Source organism: Equus caballus, chromosome 10, assembly GCF_041296265.1.
Source record: "Equus caballus isolate H_3958 breed thoroughbred chromosome 10, TB-T2T, whole genome shotgun sequence".
Classification (NCBI taxonomy): Eukaryota; Metazoa; Chordata; class Mammalia; order Perissodactyla; family Equidae; genus Equus; species Equus caballus.
Window position 1 is genome coordinate 18,611,007 of NC_091693.1, and position 19,305 is coordinate 18,630,311.

Below are 19,305 nucleotides of genomic sequence, written 5' to 3' on the forward strand. Positions count from 1 at the left end.
CCCAGTTAGGCAGCTGTGGCCCTCGGCTCACTGCTTAAGGGTTCACAGAGCTGCTTTCTCTGTGAGTCCCCTGGCTTGTTCCTCATGATCACAAGGTGGCCGCCCCACCTCCTACCATCATATCCATAGTGGAGGCAGGAAGAAGGGAAGGGTTGCCACAACCAGGTCTCCTTTTTCATCAGGAAAAACAGCACCGACACATGCCAGGCATTGTGCTAGGGGCTGCGGATAGAAGCGTGAGAAAAACAGGCCCGGCCACGGCCTGCCCTCAGGGGTCAGGTCCAGAAAACCATGCTGAGGATTCTGAGGCCACGCCTGGTCACCAGTGGGAAGGTCGCAGGGCTGGGAGTCTGACACAGGTCACTGCACTGTCTCCCAAGAGGATGGGGACGGTACCCGCAAGGGGTGGGGCCTGGAGCCGGACCGCCAAGTCAGAACCCTGGTGCTGGCAGTCCCGGCTGCGGCCCTGGGCCAGCCGCTTCCCTTCTCTGTGCTTCCATGTCCTCCATCTGTGAAACAAGGCTCCCCGCAGTGCCTACCTGGTGGGACTGCCGGGAGCTTAACTGAGTTAATATATATACACGCAAAGAGCTGAGATGGGCGCTGTCCTATAAAATAGCAACCTGTGGCTATTTAAATGAAAGGTAAATAAAATATTTGAGTCCTCGATCGCACTGGTCACATCTCGAGTGCTCAACAGCATCACGTGAGGCCGGGACGTCGCACAGCACGGACGCAGAACACCTCCATCACTGCGGAAAGTTCTCCTGGAAGGCGCTGGTTTAGGCGGTTCCTGGCGCACTGTCTTGCGCTACCAAAGTTGAGCCGTCAGAGCCGGCCCCGCGGAGCCCAGCACAGACCGACACAGGGCAGGCGTTCAATAATTATTTATTGAGAAAAACAACCAGGTGAACCCAAACCCCAACCTAAGCCTTCCCCTCACATGCACACACACGCCTGACTTGCACACGCCCCCAGGCAGCAACGCCAGGCTTGCTCGACAGAGGCAATGTGTCCAGGCCCTCCACCCCTGCCGCCCCGGCTCCTGCAGGGCAGGGGCCTAGTAGAAATCTTCCGGGTCGGAGTCCACGTCCGTGCCTTGCTGGTTCTGAATCTGACTTTGCTTCCAGTACAGATGGGCCACCTGAGCAGAAAGGGTGGGAGCGGGGAGGTCAGAGGCCCTGGGGCTGCCCCATGTCCTCCCATGCCCTTCCAGGCCAGAATCCACCCCTCCAAGAACCAGCCCCACCGGGCGTCCCGCCCCTCCTCCAAGGGCCTCACCTGGGCGCTGGTGGTGGCCTCCTCGGGCTTCTTGTCTTCACGGACGCGAATAAACCGAGGGAAGCGAAGGGAGATCCCCTTCTCGCCATCCATCTAGGGGGAGGCGGGGGGTGATGGAGACCCTCCTGTGGTCCAGCCTGAGGTCTGAAAGCTGCAGCAATTCCCTCTCCAAAGTCTATCCTCCCTCCTGCACCTCTGGCCCCAGCTTTGTGATCCGGACAATGGGGCTAAGCGGTGGTTCGTTGTAAGATTAAATAAGATAAGAAAGTGCTTGGGGCCGTACCTGGGGCATAATAAGCACTTAAGAAATGCCAGCTGCTGTAGTTGTTATTTACGCTGTTACTATTATTATTATCGTTAGGGCCGAGAGAGAGAGCAGCACAGACTGAGGGCATGGATTCTAGAACCGTCTGCAGGGTCCAGCTCACAGCTCCCACTCTCAGTGGCTGTGTGACCCTGGGCCAGATACCTAAGCTCCTGGGCTCTACTCTCCCATCTGTAAAATGAGGAGGCTCAGTGTTTTGTGAGGAAGAAATGAGTGTATACAAGTGATATGCACAGCGTCCATGTGCTGCTCCTATCATGTGGACCTGGGGACCCTGACTTTGTAATCTGGAGCATGAGGGAGAAATTAAAAAAAAAAATCGGATCAAAAGTATGAGTGCCATGAGCCAGCGCTGGCAGCCTAGGGGGTAAAGTTCAGCACGCTCTGCTTCAGAGGCCCAGGTTTGGTTCCCAGGCGGGGAACCACACCACTCGTCAATCAGTGGCCCTGCTGTGGCGGTGTCTCACACAGAAGAACTAGAAGGACCTACAACTAGAATATACAACTATATACTGCTGCTTTGGGGAGGAAAAGAAAAAAAAGGAAGACTGACAACAGATGTTAGTTCAGGGTGAATCATTCCCAGCAAAAAAAAAAAAGAAAAAGAATTCCCCCTTTAAATGGATGTCTGCTTCTAATCAGAAAAGTGCATGGTAGCTAAACCTGGAGGGGTGGAAAGAAATCTCAAAGAAAGGTACACTTTTTTTTTAAGTATGCTTCTTGGTGAAGAAGATTGGCCCTGAGCTAACATCTGTTGCCAACTTCTTTTTTTTTTTCTCTCCCCAAAGCCCCAGTGCACAGCTGTATATCCCAGATTTTACTCATTCTAGTTCTTCTGTGTGGGACGCTGCCACAGCATGGCTTGATGAGTGGTGTAGGTCCACATCCAGGATCCAAACCCACGAACCCTGGGCCTCCGAAGCAGAGCACACGAACTTAACCATTTGGCCACGGGGGCGGCCCCAGAAAGGTAAATTTTTAATGTGAGACTGATTCTTTTCCTGCAGGAGGAGGCTGAGAGCTTTCCGAGTGCTGGTCTCAGGCAGTGTCTTCCCCGGGCACAGGGGTCCCTTAGCGGGTGCTGAGGACTGAACACGAGTCAGAGATGTGAGCCGAGGCATTTTAAACCTTGGTAGCGTGAAAATTAATTATGTTGGAGAAAGAAATTGCAGCAGTTATAAATACTCAGCAAGAAGTATCCTCAGCTTTTACTTAACTGTTTTCAAAAATTACTTAAGAATTGAACGTGAGATTATGACAGGAAAAGGAGCAATTTCACCATGTTCTTTCTACTCCCAGGGAATTTCATTTTTCTTAAAAAATGAGACTTTTAGCCCCATTATCTGACACCCACATAAAATTCAAGCTAAAGCTTTCCTAATCATTAGCTGGCAAGAGCAGACATGCGCTCTGAGATGCCTCCCGACTCTGCGCCCCGCTCTCCCATCGGGCCTTCCCCGGGGGGTCCACCCCAGTCCTCCAGCCACTCACCATGCCCCGGGCCGCAGGGTAGATGGGGGAGAGGGACAGGTCGGCGCACTTCACCTCCCACACGGCGCTGGGGTCCAGCCAGTGGTCGGGGGCCACGGCGCCGTCCGCCCGGACGTAGGGGCGCGGGCTGGGCAGCACCAGGGCCTGCAGGGAGCAGGGGGAATGAGCAAGAGAGGCTTCAGGTCTCAAAGTCCAAACTGGGGGTCAGGGGGCGAAGGGGTGAGGAAATCGGTGGGAAACAGGGGTAGGGATAGACACAGACACCCCTTAAAGTAAAAAGCTGGGGTGGATGAGGCGAAATGGGATGAGGGAAGAAATGAAAGACAGAGACCTAGAGACACCAACACACAGGAAGGACAGAGTCATACTCGAAGACACCTGTGACCATGACGACAAACTCCCAATTACTGGGGGCTCACCCAGCACTCCAAGGATGAACTGAGGGACCCCTGCAACAGCGCCCTGCCCCGGGACCCCCCAGGCCCCACGCAGCCAGGCCCTGAGCGAGGAGATGAGGCTCCCTGCCCGGCATCACTGGCGAGTGGCCAGCTCTCTGCCCGCTGCCCCCCTGCCCGCACGCCGAGCCCCGAGCCTGGAGCCTGCACACACAGAGCGCCGCTGCGGGCAGAGAGGCCGAGGCACGGCCAGGCCGCCGCTCACCTGCAGGCTCTGGTGATGCTCCTCCAGCTCCTCGTCGCTGAAGCCAGTACCAAGCTGAGGGGAGGACAAGGGACGTCAGCAGCTCGGCGCCTCCTCCTGGCTCCCAAGGACCCAAATCTGCAGGCACCAGTGGGCCGCACCCTCTGCGGCCTGACCAGTGTCCGCAGAACCCAGAGCTGAAGGGCCGGGGGATGCTGAGCATGCAGCCGACGGAGGAGCATCGCCGCCGACCGGGATGGGGTCGCTCTCCCAGCTGCTCTCCGTCGCCCCCTCTGCTCCGGGCTCTCTGGCCCAGCAAGTCGCTCCCTTGGGCTCCCCCGCATCCCACCAGCCCCAAAACCCACACAGTCTCCCATCTTAACCCAAGAGTTTTCTTCCATCTACCAAAACAGTCAAGGTTCAAAAACATTCCTCACCTGCAACCCTGCAGCGAGGTGGGCATCTTCAAACACCAGATACAAAACTTCAACGGGAAACCCCTTTCTATACTGAGAGCCTTAGAATTTTTCTCACCTGTTGCCCTGGCAATAGCTCTTTTAAAAATCTGTTCTAAATAAATAATGGGAAGTGGTGACAGACAGATGGGCGTGAACTGTAAAATCACCTCTCCCCCAGACTACACGGGTTAACGTCCGTGCAGGGCTGACTCAGTCATCAGAACACAGCGGGCGACAAGAGAACCCCCTAAGCACGGGGAGCTGGTGTGGGAAACGGGGGCACATCTACGTGAAAACCTCTGGCATTCAAGTCCTGTTCATAAAAGCCCTGAATGGCAAATGAAAACACTGACATTTCTTATCACTACATTACTTAAATCCACCGGACGGCATTTCAAATACAGTATTTACAGGGTAATACACAGAAAAGAAAATTACTCATATAGAAGCACAACTTTGTAAAAGTAAAAATAAAACATCCCCTCAAATATTACTAGTGGTTGCCTCTGGGCAGTAGAGTTGTGGGTAATACTTTACTCTGGTTCTGTGGCAAAAGCCCCCGATTTTTTGGATCAACAACGTGTGCAGCTCGTAACAGAAACAAAAACCACTACATGTTTCCCAGGCTCCCTTGCAGATGGGGGTGGGCCATGGAGCAAAGTTCTGATCAACGTAACTTAAGCAGAAGTTGTTCACTGGCTGAGGCTGATTCAGGTGGCCCATCGGCCTCCTCCTTCCTGCTGCTTGGAGCACACATGGCCATGATGGCTGGAGCTCCTGCAGCCACACTGAGAAGACAAGGCCAGAAGCACATGACAGTCAAAACTACTGTGCGGAAAGAGGAGGAGCCTGGGTCCCTAATGACACAGAGAGCTGCCTGCCACGCTCCAGACCTCTCATTATGTGAGATAAAAATAAATCCTTTTCTCCCTTAAGCCACCGTTATCTGCAGCTGAACTCAATTCCTAACTGACATAGCTTTGTAATCTAGCCCATTTCTCTATGTGAAGCAAGAGTTACTTATAGGATCAGAAAAAGTAAATAAAAACTAGGAAGAAAAAAATAATCCTTTGCGGGAAGGATGTGAGAGCCTTTTGGTCCAGGCCCTTCCCGGGCTGAGTCAAAGCCACTTCCCACTCGCTTCTGCGGCCAACCCCGGCTCCCAGCACCTTGCATATGGCCTGCAGCTCCTCACTCTCCTCGTCGTAGCAGGCCAGCAGGAAGCCCCCGTAGCGGCCGGCCCGCTTCCCCCGGCCCAGGTAGGCGCCGATCACCACGAGGTCCAGGGTGTCGCCCACGCCATCGAGGTAGTCCTTCTTCAGCTGGGAGAGGGAAGGCAGGCGATGGCGAGGCCGCCGAGGCGTGGGCCTCACTGCTGAGGTTAACGGTGGGGTGAAGGGGACTGCGGGGGTCTGAGGAACCCCCATAAAGCCGAGGACGGCCCCCGGGAGGAGACTAGACGCGGAACGGGCTTCCGGGTTTGAAGAGCGAACGAGAAAGGGGCGACTGAGATGGGAAGAGCAGGCGGGCTGACGGGAATGGTCAGACAGGGGAACTCGGGGTCACCCTGGGCTCCCCCTTGCCCTCAGTATGGAGGCGCGTCCCACTCCTTCACGTGGAGGACATCTATCTAATTCCAGAAACGTTAAGAAGTGGTGACTGTGTGCCAGGCAGGAGCTGAGCCTTGGGGACACAACAATGAACACTTCCTATGACAGGACACGTTCGCACCCTCACAGCTGCCGACAGTCCAGGAGGCGAGACAGACCGCAGTGACACACAGGAAACGCAGGCAGCAGGACCAGACAGCACCACTCCAGGCCATCTCCCGCTTCCATCTCTCGCCCCCTCCTCGCTGACCCTCTCCACTCGAGCCTCCGGCATCTCTTACCGATGACAGCTTCCTGCCCACCTGTCCCTGCTTGTGCCCAGCACCCCCCACACCCGCCCACCATCCACAGAGCAGCCAGAGGACCTGTGGAAAAGGACAACTAGACCACATGACTTCCTGCTTAAAACCTCTGCCGGCTTCCCAAAACCCTTAGAGGGAAATCCAGTTTACGTCGCCACGGCCCCCAATGCGCTGTGTGACCTGGAACCTACTCTCCACCTGACCTCGCCTCTCGCCTGACTCCCTGCACACACTGAGCTTGTTCCTACCTCAGGGCCTTTGCACTTGCTCCCCCTCATCCTCCTCCCAGACGCTCTGCCCTGATCCTCACGTGGCCAACGCCTTCCTGCTGTCCATGTCTCCACCTGGACGTCACCGCTGGAGGGGCTTTTCCAATCACCGGAAGCACTGCCAGGCCCTCGCAGGCCCTGAGCTGACTTGCTTTCCTCCCAGCACTCATTCCTACTGACTTTATCTCGTTCATGCCCTGGCTGACTCCCTTCCTTGGCCTCGCCCAAGCTCAGGGAGAAGAGACACCTCACCCGGTTCTCTCACCATGGCCCTCGGAGCACTTAGCTGGAGCTAAGTTTTGACAACTTCATGACCAGGGCTGTGCGGAAGGGAGATCTGAGGCTGGCAGCCATGGGAGGCATTGCGGGAGGAATGGAGAGGGTGCTCCCGAGCTCAAATCGGGCGAGGTGTGGAGACCGGAAACCAACTGCCCAGTGGGGAGAGACTTCCCGCTCCAGGGCCCGGCAGGAAGGCTGGGCAGCGGGCGGGAGTCACCTTGAGCCAGTTGTGCGACCTCTTGGCGATCTCGTAGGTGGCGTCGACATCCAGGGTTTTCACCATGAGCCCCTCGCAGGAGTCTGAAGGAGACACAGGAGCCCTGTGAAGCCCACTCTCGGTCCCTGGGGCAGGCAGGCTTCCAGTCTAACCGGCCAGGGTGGGGCCGGGGCCAGCGAGGATGGCGGGGAGCCCGGGCTGGCGGAGGGACGAGCGGGCGCCCTCACCTTTCACCGACTGCTCCAGGAACTCGGCGATCTGGTCCGTGTCCTTGGTGTCCAGGGAGGTGGCGAAGACGAACTCGCCCTCCGTCTCCACGAAGTTCTCCCGAAGCAGCTGCCGGCGTCGGGAAAGGGGCTCCCGCACCAGGGACTGGGGGCGAGAGAGGGCAGGAGGTCACTGCGGAAACGAAGAGAATGAGCCCGACCTCGGGACCAACGGGAAGCGGAGGGTCACGAGTCATGGTGTGGCTGATGGAGATCCTCCAGAGGGAAGAACCACGCCGACAGGAGGGGTCTGAGAGTTTAAAGTGGGGCTGGAGGGGCCGCCCCGGGGCCGAGTGGTTAAGTTCTCGCGCTCCGCTTCGGTGGCCTGGGGTTTCACCAGTTTGGATCCTGGGTGTGGACACGGCACTGCTCATCAGGCCACACTGAGGCAGCGTCCCACATGCCACAACCAGAAGCACTCACAACTAGAGTATACAATTATGTACTGGGGGCTTTGGGGAGAAGAAGAAGGAAAAAAAAAGAAGACTGGCAACAGATGTTAGCTTAGGTGCCAATTTTTAAAAAAGATAAATAAATAAAATAAAGTCTGGGGCTGGAGACCATTTATATGCAGGGACCCCAGGAGCATAAGGGGGAGCCACAGGCCTGCTGGAGCCTGAATGGTCCTTTATTGGTCTCTTTAAATGTGACTAGGGTTCCTTTCTTAACACCGGTTGAATTAAGGCAAAAAGCAGCCGATGACCATGAGGTTATAACATAAACATTCCTCAGAGAATGTTTTCCATGTTTAATCCACAGGTTGGCAACCTTTTCCCGCAAAGAACCAGACAGTAGAGGACCCCTTCGCATTCTGGAAACTTCTTAAGGACTCATACCAAAGAGCCTCTGTGTATGTGGGTTATATCTCTTGATATTTACCATATGAGTAATACGGTATTAACTACTATATCACATAGGGATACTAACCATTTTAAAAGTGAGAAAACTTAAAAACATTTATTAATTCACTTAAAAATAATAAATCCAGGATGTTAACCCAACAATAAATTTTTATGAAATATGCCTATATTTAAAAAAATACTAGTTAGGGGCATCCTGGGTGCAGACATGGCACTGCTCATCAAGCCATGCTGAGGTGGCATCCCACACGCCACAACTAGAATACACAGCTATGTACTGGAGGGCTTTGGGGAAAAGAAAGAGAAAAAAAAGAAAAGAAGATTGGTAACAGATGTTAGCTTAGGGCCAATCTTTAAAAAAAAAAATACTAGTGAGAAGAAGGGCATTATTTTACATTTTTCTAATTCTTTCCCATCTAGCTTAACAGAGGCTGGATTCTCACACCTGCCTCTGTGCTCGGACGGCGGCATATGTCGCTGTGGCTGCGGCACATGAAGAAAATCCACCTCACAGAGATGTGGAGTTGGAAAAGGGAGGCCCTCACAGACGCCCCTGAAAGGGTCTTGGGGACCCACAGGGGTCCTCGGACCACACTTTGAGAACTGCTGCCCGAGTGTGGCCTCCCAGCTCAGGGACGCAACAGAGTGAGAAATGACCCTCAGACCGCCGGCTCCCGAGCTCACACGCCACCCCGTGGCCCCTCGGCTCTGGCACACGACCTCCGGCGGGAACTCACCTTTCCATTGAGGTAGATGAGGTCGAAGGCGTACAGACACACCTGCACCTGTATCTCCGCGGCGTCCACCTCCTGGATGGGGCAGGAGACCAGGAGGGGGGAAGCTGAGGCCCGGCCCGTCGTGCCTGAGGCAGACACCACGGTCACCTTGCACTCTCCCCTTATGCCCAGCTAACAGGTCGCACACCTGTGAGGGTGGCCATGCTGAATCATGATGGCTCTCAGCTAACCCCAACCACCTCACTCCCCTGTTCCGTATTTGCTCTCCTGCCCTCTCCTGCAGCTAATGGTGGTGACCTGATACAATCCTGGCCCACAAGAGCAAAGTTCACTGTGGGGCAGGTTGTGGGGGCTCCTGGAACAGACCTTTCAGAGAAAAACATAGAGACATAGGAAAAGGACTCTTCCTCGCTTCCTACTTGGCATGCTGGGATGAGAACACAATGGCTGGAGCAGTGGCAGCCATACTGCCAAAGGCTGAGAGAAAGGCATCCCCACTGACACTGTCCTTCTGGGGACGGCAGGACTGGGAGCATGAGGGAGTGTGGGCCATGGCAGGGGGTGGACGGGGGCTGAGGCTACCTTGCGCTTGCGGGTGGTGAGCACTTGGAATGGCTGGATCTGCTTCTTTTCCCGGTCCCAGGCCACGGCTTCAGTGTCCAGGATGAAGGACGTGACTGACGGGAGTCTAATCTGAAAGGTGAAGGGGGAGACCCAGGGCTGATGAGAGGTGGGGGACGAGGCCAAAAGACAGGCTTAAGGAAACAAACTCCCTTTTCCTTCTTCTGCAGTTGTGTTTGTTTTTTTTTAATTTATTCTTTTTCAACATAGGCAATTCTTTATTAATGAGTTTGTTTTTCCTTTGGAGGAAGATTAGCCCTGAGCTAACATCTGCTGCCAATCCTCCTTCTTTTGCTGAGGAAGACTGGTCCTGAGCTAACATCCGTGCCCATCTTCCTCTACTTTATATGTGGGACGCCTGCCACAGCATGGCCTGACAAGCAGTGTGTAGGTCCGCAGCCGGGATCCGAATCGGTGAACCTGGGCTGCTGAAGCGGAACATGCAAACTTAACCACTGCGCCACTTGGCTGGCCCCCTTCTGCTCTTGAAATCCACAGATGAACTGATGCCATCCTCCACGAGACACAGATGAACACAGATCCTCTTTTCTATTCCCCACTGAGAGAGGAGAAAGTAAACTTTTCTGAGGGCTCACCATTTGGTCCCACAAGCTGGAAACCCAGGAGCCTTTGTCATCTTCCTCCCACGTCACATTCACTTCCCCAGTGAACTTGTTGATTTCCCCTCTGAAGCCCCCCTAAGCTGTCCAGTGGCCACCACCTCACTGAGCCCGGTCCAGCCTAAGCCACACCATCTTACTGGTCCCCCTCCTACATGGACCCCGGCTAAGCCCTTCTCCTCACAGCAGTCAGCATGCTCTTGGCAAACCCCAAACCTGATCACGGTACATCCCTGCTAGCAAGCATCCCACGGCTCTCCACAGCTGTGGAGGCTCCCCCTGGTCAGCCCCCAGCCCTCCCTCAGCTCACCTGGCCCCCTCAGACTTGCTCTCTGCACCCCAACAAGCTAGCCAGTCTGTTTCTTGAATGGGCTGTGCCCCTCAAGTCGCTGGGCCTTTGCACATGCTCTTCACACTTGCATGCCCATCCTCATCCTTCATCTCCACTGGGGAGACTTCTTTTCCCTCAGAAGAATGCCGTGCACAACCCCAGGGGGCACCACTCACACGGTATCCTGCGGCTGTGCACAGTGACGGCCCTGCTCCCCTGACACCAAGGGCAAGTCAAGTCTGACTGTTAGAAAGGCTCATAGGATGCTGGTCCTTGTCTTTGGAGCCCCGATCTCCATGTTCAACTCTAGAGGCAATGTCGGGTCTTTCTGATGAAGACCTGCCTGCCCTGCCGTCTGTGTCACAACCTGTCTCCAGCACAGAATCGGCACAGAGCAGACACCCAATAAATACTGGCTGAATGAACGAGTGAAAGAAGTCAGATGCAAAAGATGCCGGACTGTAGGAAACCACTTACCTGAAGCTCCAGAACCGGCAGAACCTACCTGTGGCTACAAAGAAGGGGTGTGTCTCTGAGACGGATGGGCTGGGGCAGAGGAGACGGCCTGGCTGGCAGGCGGCACGAGGAAACATCTCAGAGTGATGACAGTATGGAAATGTGTCATGTGTTGATCACGTGGGTGTAAAAGTTTGTCAAAACTCATCAACCTGTACCCTCTACACTTAGAAACTTTTACGGAAATTACACCTTAAAAAATTAATTACAAAAAAAAAATAGGGGCCAGCCTGGTGGCACAGTGCTTAAGTTCATGAGCTCCACTTTGGCGTCCCGGGGTTCACCAGTTCGGAGTCACGGCGCAGACCTGGGCACTGCTCATCAAACCACGCTGTGGCAGCGTCCCACATACAAAATAGAGGAAGATGGGCAGAGATGTCAGCTCAGTGACAATCCTCCTCAGCAAAAAGAGGAAGATGGCAATGGACGTTTGCTCGGGGCCAATCTTCCTCACCAAAAAAGAAAAAAAAGTGCTTGGCACTTAACAGGAGTTCCACTAATGCCCACACTGTCCTGTCACTTCTGTGCTCGGGGTTCCAGAAAGAGCCAATTTCCTAATTAATTAGGGCAGGCAAGGAGAAGGGCTCTGAGAGAGGACTCCTAAAACAGGAGCAGAGATGCGCTCAGCTCCAGGGCCCTCAAGGCCCAGTCCTACTTTGAGGGTGGGGCCGATGTGCAGGCTGCCTCCCTCCGTCCTTGTCCCCACCACTCCTCCCGCCGGAGAGTGAGACGCTGGCTTTCCCAGCCTCCCAGGGTGGCCACAGCGCCCAGTGCTGAACAGTGACCCCCAAACTGGAGTCAGCCAGGGGTGCTGGGAGGCATCCGAGAAAGCGCCGACTTTCCTCACGGGAGGGGACAGAAGCTGGAACCCTTCCCCGCCTGTCTTTCTGTCTGGACGTGTGGCAGCTATCGGCAACCATCAGGGACAGGCACTGGGATGAAAAGCCAAGCAGCCAAGAACAGCAGAGGACAGAGACAGAAACGAGCTGGCCCAGGACGCAGCGCACAGCTGAGCCAGCCTAGGGCCGCGCTTCCAGATTTCGCTGAGAAAAAATACCATCGGCTTGAGCCTCTGCGAGTCAGGTGCTCCGTTATTTGCAGCCAAACGCACTCTGATTTCCTTGCAATAAACCCCCAGTGCACCGAGCTGGCCGGGATGGGCCTCGGTTCTCTGTGCCAGTGACCGCAGCCCCGTCTGAGCAAGGCGGTGGCAGACGCTCACCTTGGGGATGCGGCTGATGACGTCGGGGTACTTTCCGGTATTGTCCTCCTGATTCCTGCTGAAGATTTTCACCTCCCCGCCTTCCAGGACATGGATCTGGGACAGCGAGAGGGCAGAGGAGATCACAGCTCAGTCCACCCCAGGCGGCCCCTCCTTTCTCTTCTGACCCCACTTTCACTGGCAGAAGGTTCCAGAAGCTCTGGAGGAGGAACTGGGGCAGGGACTGGAGTGAATCATCTCCTTGGTTCCAAAGCACCTCCCACCCCAGTGTGTGGGAGCCCTTGCCGTCTTTTTCTTCATCATCCCAGTCCCCACCGCTCTCCCCCTCTAAGCACAAGTGTCTTGCTATGTATTTATTTGTTGATTTGCCTGGATGTGACTATGTGGTACATGTCATTCTGGTTTTCACTGCTAATTTACTTATTTTACTACAGTCTGCTCAGAGTCCTGCAGGAGAGCTACACACATGCCACCTTACATGTATGTTTTCTCAAGAAGTCACTGTGTGTCTATGATACAAAATACAAGACTTAAAAAATACATATATATACTTTTAAATCACTGTTGCTACTGTAAATCATTTTATTTCTTATTTTTTCCCCAGCACTGTATTTTGAAGGTCCATCTACACGCTAAGGGTGCACTGAACCCCTGGTTGTGATTGTCGCCAAGCACTGCAGGTGGCCCTGCCGCTTCCCTATCCATCCGTAGGCGATGACACCGAGACTGCCCCGGCTCCCCGCCAGGACGGAAGAGCCACAACAGGCATCGTCACAGACCCAACCGAGATGTCTCCAGGACAGGGTCGCAGGACACGTGCTCATCTGACTGCACTGCGGGTTACGGGGGGGTCTGTTGTAATCAGCACACCCACCAGGAGCACACAAGCAGGCCCGACACTTCTTGAGCTCCCACTGCCATGGGTCAGGAATTTTGACGATTTTATCAAAAAAGACTGATCTTCAGACAAGCCAGTGAGGTGGTTATCATTGCACCCACCGCAAAGAGGTGGGGACTGAAGCCCTCAGGGGTGTGCAACGCCAGACAGGCAGTCCACGGCAGAAGCCGGCTCTGAGCTCCGTCTGGCCAACCCCACGCCCCTGCTCCAGCTCGCTCCTTTCTGCCGAAGGGATGTGTGTCCCCCCCTACCTGAGCCCTCTGCCCATCGTATTTGTACTCGCAGGTGAAGGCTGCCTCCTCGAAGCGTTTCAGGACCTCACTGACGCCCCGGGTGGGGTGTGCCAACATTGGTTTCAGGGGGACCCCTGGGAAGGGAGGAGAGAGAGTGAGTTGGGTAGTCTGGGGACAGAGGGAAGGCAATAAACAAGAGAGGGAGTGTGGCAGGGACTGAGGACCACGCAGACTTCCAAATGCACATAGAAGTGACGTGTGCCGCGTCTGGCTCACATCATCACTGGGGATTGGGCCGTCCCATCCCTCTTTCCCTCTTCTTGTAATCTAAAACAGAGACGTGAGCCATCTCTGACCATGCACCTTAGGGTGACAACCTCGGGAGGACCAAGTGATGAGATGGAAGGAACTTGGGCCCCTGGGGATCCCTGAGTGCAGCTGCGTGATCTCCCTGCCTGCCTTTCACTCTGACACCCAAGAGAGAGACTGTCGGGCCGACCCACTGCCTTCTGGGGTATCGCAATACAGCCACTTCAACTGCATCCTGTTTAATACAGAAGAGGACCTCCAAGGAGACGAGGAATGGCCCTTCGCACCAGGGAACAGGACTCGGTTTTGGTGGAGAGGATTCTGCAGCTCTTAGAGGGGGCCCTCCTCCTAGTGGGCACCCTCACAGCCACCCTGGAGGGCAGAAGCCAAGGCCAGGAGGAGGGAATGGAGCCCGGGAGGACCAGCCCTCAGCTCCCAGGGCCCAGGAGCCAGCTCTGCCCAGGGGGAGGCTGTGGTCACACTCCCGAGGGCCCCGTGACAGGCCTGTACCTGGGCTCAGCCTGCAGTGCTCCGGGAGGCGTTCCAGGCCATGCTCCAGCAGCACGGGGACGATCCGGTCCAGGTCGGGCACCTCACTGGAGTGGGGAGGGGACAAGAACAAGGTGGGAGGTGTCTTTCCAGAATTCTGCTCTGTGGCTGCAAGATCCACCTCTGCCTGTCTGTCACCTTGTCCCCGGGTCTGCTCCCGCCATCCCTGACTCCTCTTGTCACCCTGTCCCTCGCCGTCTCTGTCAGGGTCCTCCCATGATCTCACTGTACATCACTCAACTCTGTCTCCCTTGGTCTGGGCCTGCCGTCAGCCCTCAGTGTCATCATGAGACCACCGACTCTCCACCTGGGCTACACATCAGACACACCCACAGGTGCGTTTAAAAAAAAATAAAGGTCTTTCTTCAAGGCCAGGCTCGGCCTCCAGAGATTCTGATTTAAGGGGCCTGGGGCAGGCTTCAGAGCGACAGCTGATGGATCCCCACACTGGTGGATCCCCACGTGCAGGCAGAGTTGAGGCCACTGCCCTGACCAGGGGGCTCTGCGGGGCTTTCCCACGGCCGTGTGCCCAGCACCCAGGGCGGGCCTGGCTGGAGCGGGTGCTCTGTGGGTATCTGTGGAGTTGCTCACAGGCCCTCTGGCCGCTGACGCTCTCTCTGGGCAGTCACCCTCTTGCCACTGGCCAGGTCCCTCCACGTGGCTCTCTCTGGAGCCCTCACCATCACGCCATGGATATCCTCCCCGTGACTGTCACGACCCCTCATGTGCGTCAGTCGCTAGCCCCTCCCAGGGTCTCTCAAGGCCTTTCCACACGTGCAGTCCTGTCTGGAACTCAGGAGCCTCTGGATGCTGCTGCTGTCCCCTGCTGGCAGTGTCTCTGCCTCTCCCTGTCCCTGCATCACTGACCCTTCACCGTTCGCCACCTTCCTGATCTCTGTCACCATCCCAATCCCCAGCACCAGTCTTGTCTAGGTCACCACCCAGTGCTCCATCACTGGCCCATGACGGTCAGTAAAACTGGTCAGTCGTTGGCCCCTCCCACATCACCCATCACCCCTCATGCCCCGCCCCCTGCCCCCCACATCACCCCGGCCCCTCATGCCCCACTCACTGCCTCCCCGCATCACCCATCAACCCTCATGCCCCACCCCCTGCCCCCCACATCACCCAGAGCCCCTTGTGCCCCGCCCACCGATCCCCCACATCACCCCTGGTTCCTCATGCCCTGCCCAGTACCTCCCCACATCACCCATCACCCCTTATGCCCCGCCCACTGACCCCCCACATCACCCCTGGCCCCTCATGCCCCACTCACTGCCTCCCTATATCACCCATCACCCCTTATGCCCCGCCCACTGACCCCCCACATCACCCCTGGTCCCTGGCACTGAGCCCACTGCCCCTCTGGCTCCCCCGGCCCCTCTCGCTCTGCCCAGGGCCCCTGGAACTCACCAGAACGTCTGCTTCAGGATCATGCCTTGCTCCTCCAGCCATGTTTTTCTGGCCTCTGGTGTCTTGCCCTTCCCAGCATCCACCACGGCCGGGGGGAATTCTAAGACAAGACCCACCAGAAGAGGCTTTGGGATGGACTCAATCCCCTCAGCTGCCCCAGGGTCCAGTGGTGGCATGTTGTAAACTCGGCTGCTGAGGACGCTTGCCTCAAAGAGCAGCCTGGAGCAACAGTGGGAGGCGGGAGCCCCGTGGGGGAGGGGTGGGCGTGGACTTCTGAAAGGGAAGAGGCAGCACAGGGACCAACAGGGGGCTCACCTTGGCCCGGGGGTGTGAGGCTCACGGCCTGGGCCAGGGCGGCCAACACCGACTGCTCTGCCAGCCCGAGGCGCAGCCGTCCACTCAGGGCCCTGGGGAGAGAGCGGGCGAGGGGGCGTGGGCTTGTCTGCACCTGCCTCATCTTGCCCTCCACACCTGCTTCCGCCTCCTCCCGTCTCCCCCGCCTCCACCTTCTGCAGACCTTCTCCGCAAAACCAGAACAACCTCCAGAGCCGGAGGGACCCAAGAGATCACACAGCCCCACTTAACAGATGAGGAAACCAAGGCCAGCCAGTAACAACCACGACGACAGGGTTTCCTGGTAGCAGAACCAGGGGCCTCTCATCTCAGCTGCCCTTTGAGAAAGCAGCGAACTCAGGGAGGGCGAGCAGGGGCAGAGCCGGGCCTGGAACCTGAACACAGCTGCCCCGGTGGTGCCAGGGTGTGATGGTCAAGAACCTGTCCTGGCACGGGCCTTGCTTGGAGCCAGTGACCTTGGGCACGAGGCTTAACCTTCCTGTACCTCCACCTCCCCTCTGTAAACAGGGAGAGGCTGACAGGGCCGACCCTGCAGAGCTGGAGGGAGGAACTGACGGGATAAAACATGGGGCACGGGGCAGGGCACCCAAACATGTCCCACGATGTGAGCTGTCCATGGTTTTGTCTTCACTGTCACGGCAACCACCTGGCTCTGGAGCTGTCCCGCCTGGCTCAGGCCATGGCAGACATCACTGATCAATTCTGGCAGTCTACTCCAGGACCCCACTCCAAGCAGCAGTACCAGGAACAGGAGCCGGCCCACGGAAGGAAACCCATGCTCCCTGTCCCGCCTTCAGGGCCTGGGCCCCTCACCACGCTGTCCTCATCTAAGGGCGGTCAGGGCACCCGTGCAGAGTCCAGCTGCCGGTCCCACCCGGGCCCACTCACCTGGCGATGAACCGGGCTTCTGAGTGGCGGCAGGCAACAAAGAGGCCTTTGATGACGTCCATCTTCTTGGTTGTGGACTGAAGAGGAGCGGAGAGAGCAGTTGGTGCTGGGGGTGAAGGGAGGGCCCCCACCTCCTCCCAGCCATCCCAGCTGCCTGGGAGCTGCCACCCTTGGGCCCCCCACCCCTGCTTCCAGAGCAGCAAGAAGGAAAGGAAGCTCTGGAACCACAGGGGGGACTGAAGCCATCAGCCCCACATCTAACCGGAAGCCTTCTTGCCCCACGCATGGCTCTGAGCCCCGAGATGCAGAGCGGCGGGTCTGGGGCCCTGGGGGGAGCCGCCCTGCCCACTCACAGCGCTGCCAGCGAGCCGGGCGATGTCCTGGAACTTGGTGAAGACCCCAGAGGCGGTGAGGGCGGGCGGGGGAAGCATGAGCCTCTGCGTGCTGCGGCTGCTCTCGGCCACCAGGCCCACGTCGCCCTTCTCGGCGGCCTCAGCCCGGACAGACTCGAGCTGCCGACCTTGGGGGCAGAGAGAGCAGCGTGGGGCGGGGGAGCGGGAGCGTGGCTGCTGCGTGGCTCCCATCTGGCCCGGATGCATTTTCTTGGGCTACGTGTGCTCCAGGGGGTGCCCCTCGACTTCCCCTTTCCTAATGCTCACCCACTGGGTGAAACGGCTCCTTAAATATCTGCTCCAGTCACGTCAGGTCTAAGAGGCCTAATGGACGTTCACACAGAGGAAAGTAAGCCCTTGGATGAACACGTCTACACTAGGAGAGATGTCACGGGGGTGGTGCTGTCGGTGTATAGACAGGATTTAAAGCCATGGGGTGGGATGAGGTCACCAGGGGAGCGAGTGTAGACAGAGAAGGTGGCCAAGTGACCCCTGCCTGTCGCCTAGCTGGTCACTAACACCCACTGGCAGTGATCAATAGGCCTTTGCTTGTTTTTTTGTTATTCTGTCTCCCTGAAGTCACAATTTAAACACGTGGGATGTGTTCTGCCTTACTTATTGCCCAGACTGGGTCCAGTGGGCACCCCCGACCGTAAGTGCAAAATCACAGAAATGGCCTCAGCCCCGCAGCACCGCTGGGCACAGAAACGAGCATCGGCAGCCGCCTACTCGCAGCTTCTTAGTACGTGAGAAAAAGAACCCTTCTCTGCTTCAGCCAGCGTAGTTGGGTTTTCTGCTGCCTGCTGTGGAAAGTATTCCTAACGGACACAGTTCACAGTGGGTCTGTATGATGTCAGAGCCTAATGGATGCACCTGGAGTGAATGAGCGGAGGATCTGAGCCTCATTTCTGGCTCTGAGGGCCCACAACTCTTTTCTGTCCCCCAGCCAATCTTTCTCAGTCACTCTGTCCATTCATAAAACCCTCGAACCCCCACTTCCTTAAATGCTGGTGTTCCCCAGGTTCCACCCTGAGCACCCCCATCCTCCCTGACCACCCTCTCTGGGCCAATGAGAGCTCGCGAGTGCGTCTATCACCCCTCCTCAGCTGAGGTTCCCAGGTCTCGGCCTCTGATCCAGATCCACCAAGCTTCAGACCCTCGTATTTCCCAATTTCCTGGATGGCCCACAGATACAGGCTGCTCACACCTGGTCCCAAGCTGAAAGGATAAACTTCCCCTGAATGTGCCTGCCCCTCCCCAGGGTCGTGTCCTGGTGATGGCTCCATCATCCACTGAGTCACCGAGTGAGATCCCAGGGCATTCTTTGCACCTCGTCTGTCCCGCTAACCCCAAACCCAGCAGGTCCCTCCTGCCCCCCGTCTCTCGGGGCTCCTGCCCTCTCCTCTGCCCTCTACAGCCCTGGCCCCAGCTCCTCCTGCCCCTCGACTTTTGCCCCAGCCTCCTGGTTTCCCGTCTGTCTTCCACATGGGTCCAGAACTGCCCCTGCCCCTCGCCTGCTCACAATTCTTCCATGGCTCCCAACACCCTCACGATAAACATCAAGTACTCAAGGCTGTGGCAGGCCGGCCCCGCCCACACCACCGGCCTCTCCAAAAGCACTGGGATTCGGCTCCTGCAGGTCGCTGGACCTCCCCACATTCTGTTCTTTCTTCATGTCCCCTCCTGGTCTACTGGTTGAAGTCCGTCAGGACCCCTGCTATGCCCAACCCTCAATCCCAGCCCCCAAATCCCGCTCCTTTGCCTGTGGCATCTTTCCCCAGCCCCTCCTCTCCATCCCACCGCAGGCCCGGGCCTCCCTCCCCTGAACCACTGCCCCCTTACCCCCTGCCAATCTGCCCCTTAGGCTCTCGCCCTGTCGGCCTCTCTCCCCCACTCTCCCCATTCAGAGCCCTCTCCATCCTCTCTCAGGTCCTCCCCACCCCTCCACTTTCTCCTCTCCTGTTGGAACTCCCGCCACAGCCCCTTACCTGTGGCCTGGGCCACGGCCTTGAGAAGGATGCCGTCCCCGATGCCAAGCTCCAGGCCCTGCTGGGGCGGCCCAAGGCGGTTGAGGCTGAGGTAGAGGATGGGGAGCAGGTCTGGGGGTGACAGGGCCACCACGGAGCGCAGCAAGTTGCTCAGCGTCTCCACCATCCGGAGCCTGGAGGAGGGCAAGGGGTGGGACCACCTGGTATTTCAGAGTCGAAGTCGGGGGGAGGGGGATG

The 19,305-nt window shown here is 56.9% G+C and overlaps 1 protein-coding gene across 7 annotated transcripts in view; it reads right to left on the reverse strand.

Annotated features, from left to right (window-relative positions):
• Window positions 1–872: 872 nt before the first annotated feature.
• Window positions 873–19,305, reverse strand: part of LIG1 (DNA ligase 1) — a 49,088-nt gene continuing 30,655 nt past the window's right edge. For 4 of the 7 annotated variants that reach the window (XM_023650013.2, XM_023650012.2, XM_070223113.1 and 1 more), the window contains exons 12-28: window positions 19,069–19,241; window positions 17,042–17,208; window positions 16,689–16,765; window positions 15,762–15,853; window positions 15,447–15,546; window positions 13,995–14,080; window positions 13,194–13,309; window positions 12,045–12,140; window positions 9,317–9,427; window positions 8,735–8,806; window positions 7,099–7,243; window positions 6,872–6,954; window positions 5,364–5,516; window positions 3,758–3,811; window positions 3,098–3,241; window positions 1,282–1,374; window positions 873–1,144 (exon numbers count right to left, since the gene is read on the reverse strand). In XM_023650013.2, the coding sequence (XP_023505781.2) occupies window positions 1,061–1,144; window positions 1,282–1,374; window positions 3,098–3,241; window positions 3,758–3,811; window positions 5,364–5,516; window positions 6,872–6,954; window positions 7,099–7,243; window positions 8,735–8,806; window positions 9,317–9,427; window positions 12,045–12,140; window positions 13,194–13,309; window positions 13,995–14,080; window positions 15,447–15,546; window positions 15,762–15,853; window positions 16,689–16,765; window positions 17,042–17,208; window positions 19,069–19,241 (1,846 nt within the window). In that variant the 3' untranslated portion in view covers window positions 873–1,060. Of the gene's footprint in view, window positions 1,145–1,281; window positions 1,375–3,097; window positions 3,242–3,757; window positions 4,983–5,363; window positions 5,517–6,871; window positions 6,955–7,098; window positions 7,244–8,734; window positions 8,807–9,316; window positions 9,428–12,044; window positions 12,141–13,193; window positions 13,310–13,994; window positions 14,081–15,446; window positions 15,547–15,761; window positions 15,854–16,688; window positions 16,766–17,041; window positions 17,209–19,068; window positions 19,242–19,305 lie in introns of all 7 variants that reach the window. The other 3 variants (XR_011421935.1, XR_011421934.1, XR_011421936.1) reach the window with 1 other exon arrangement.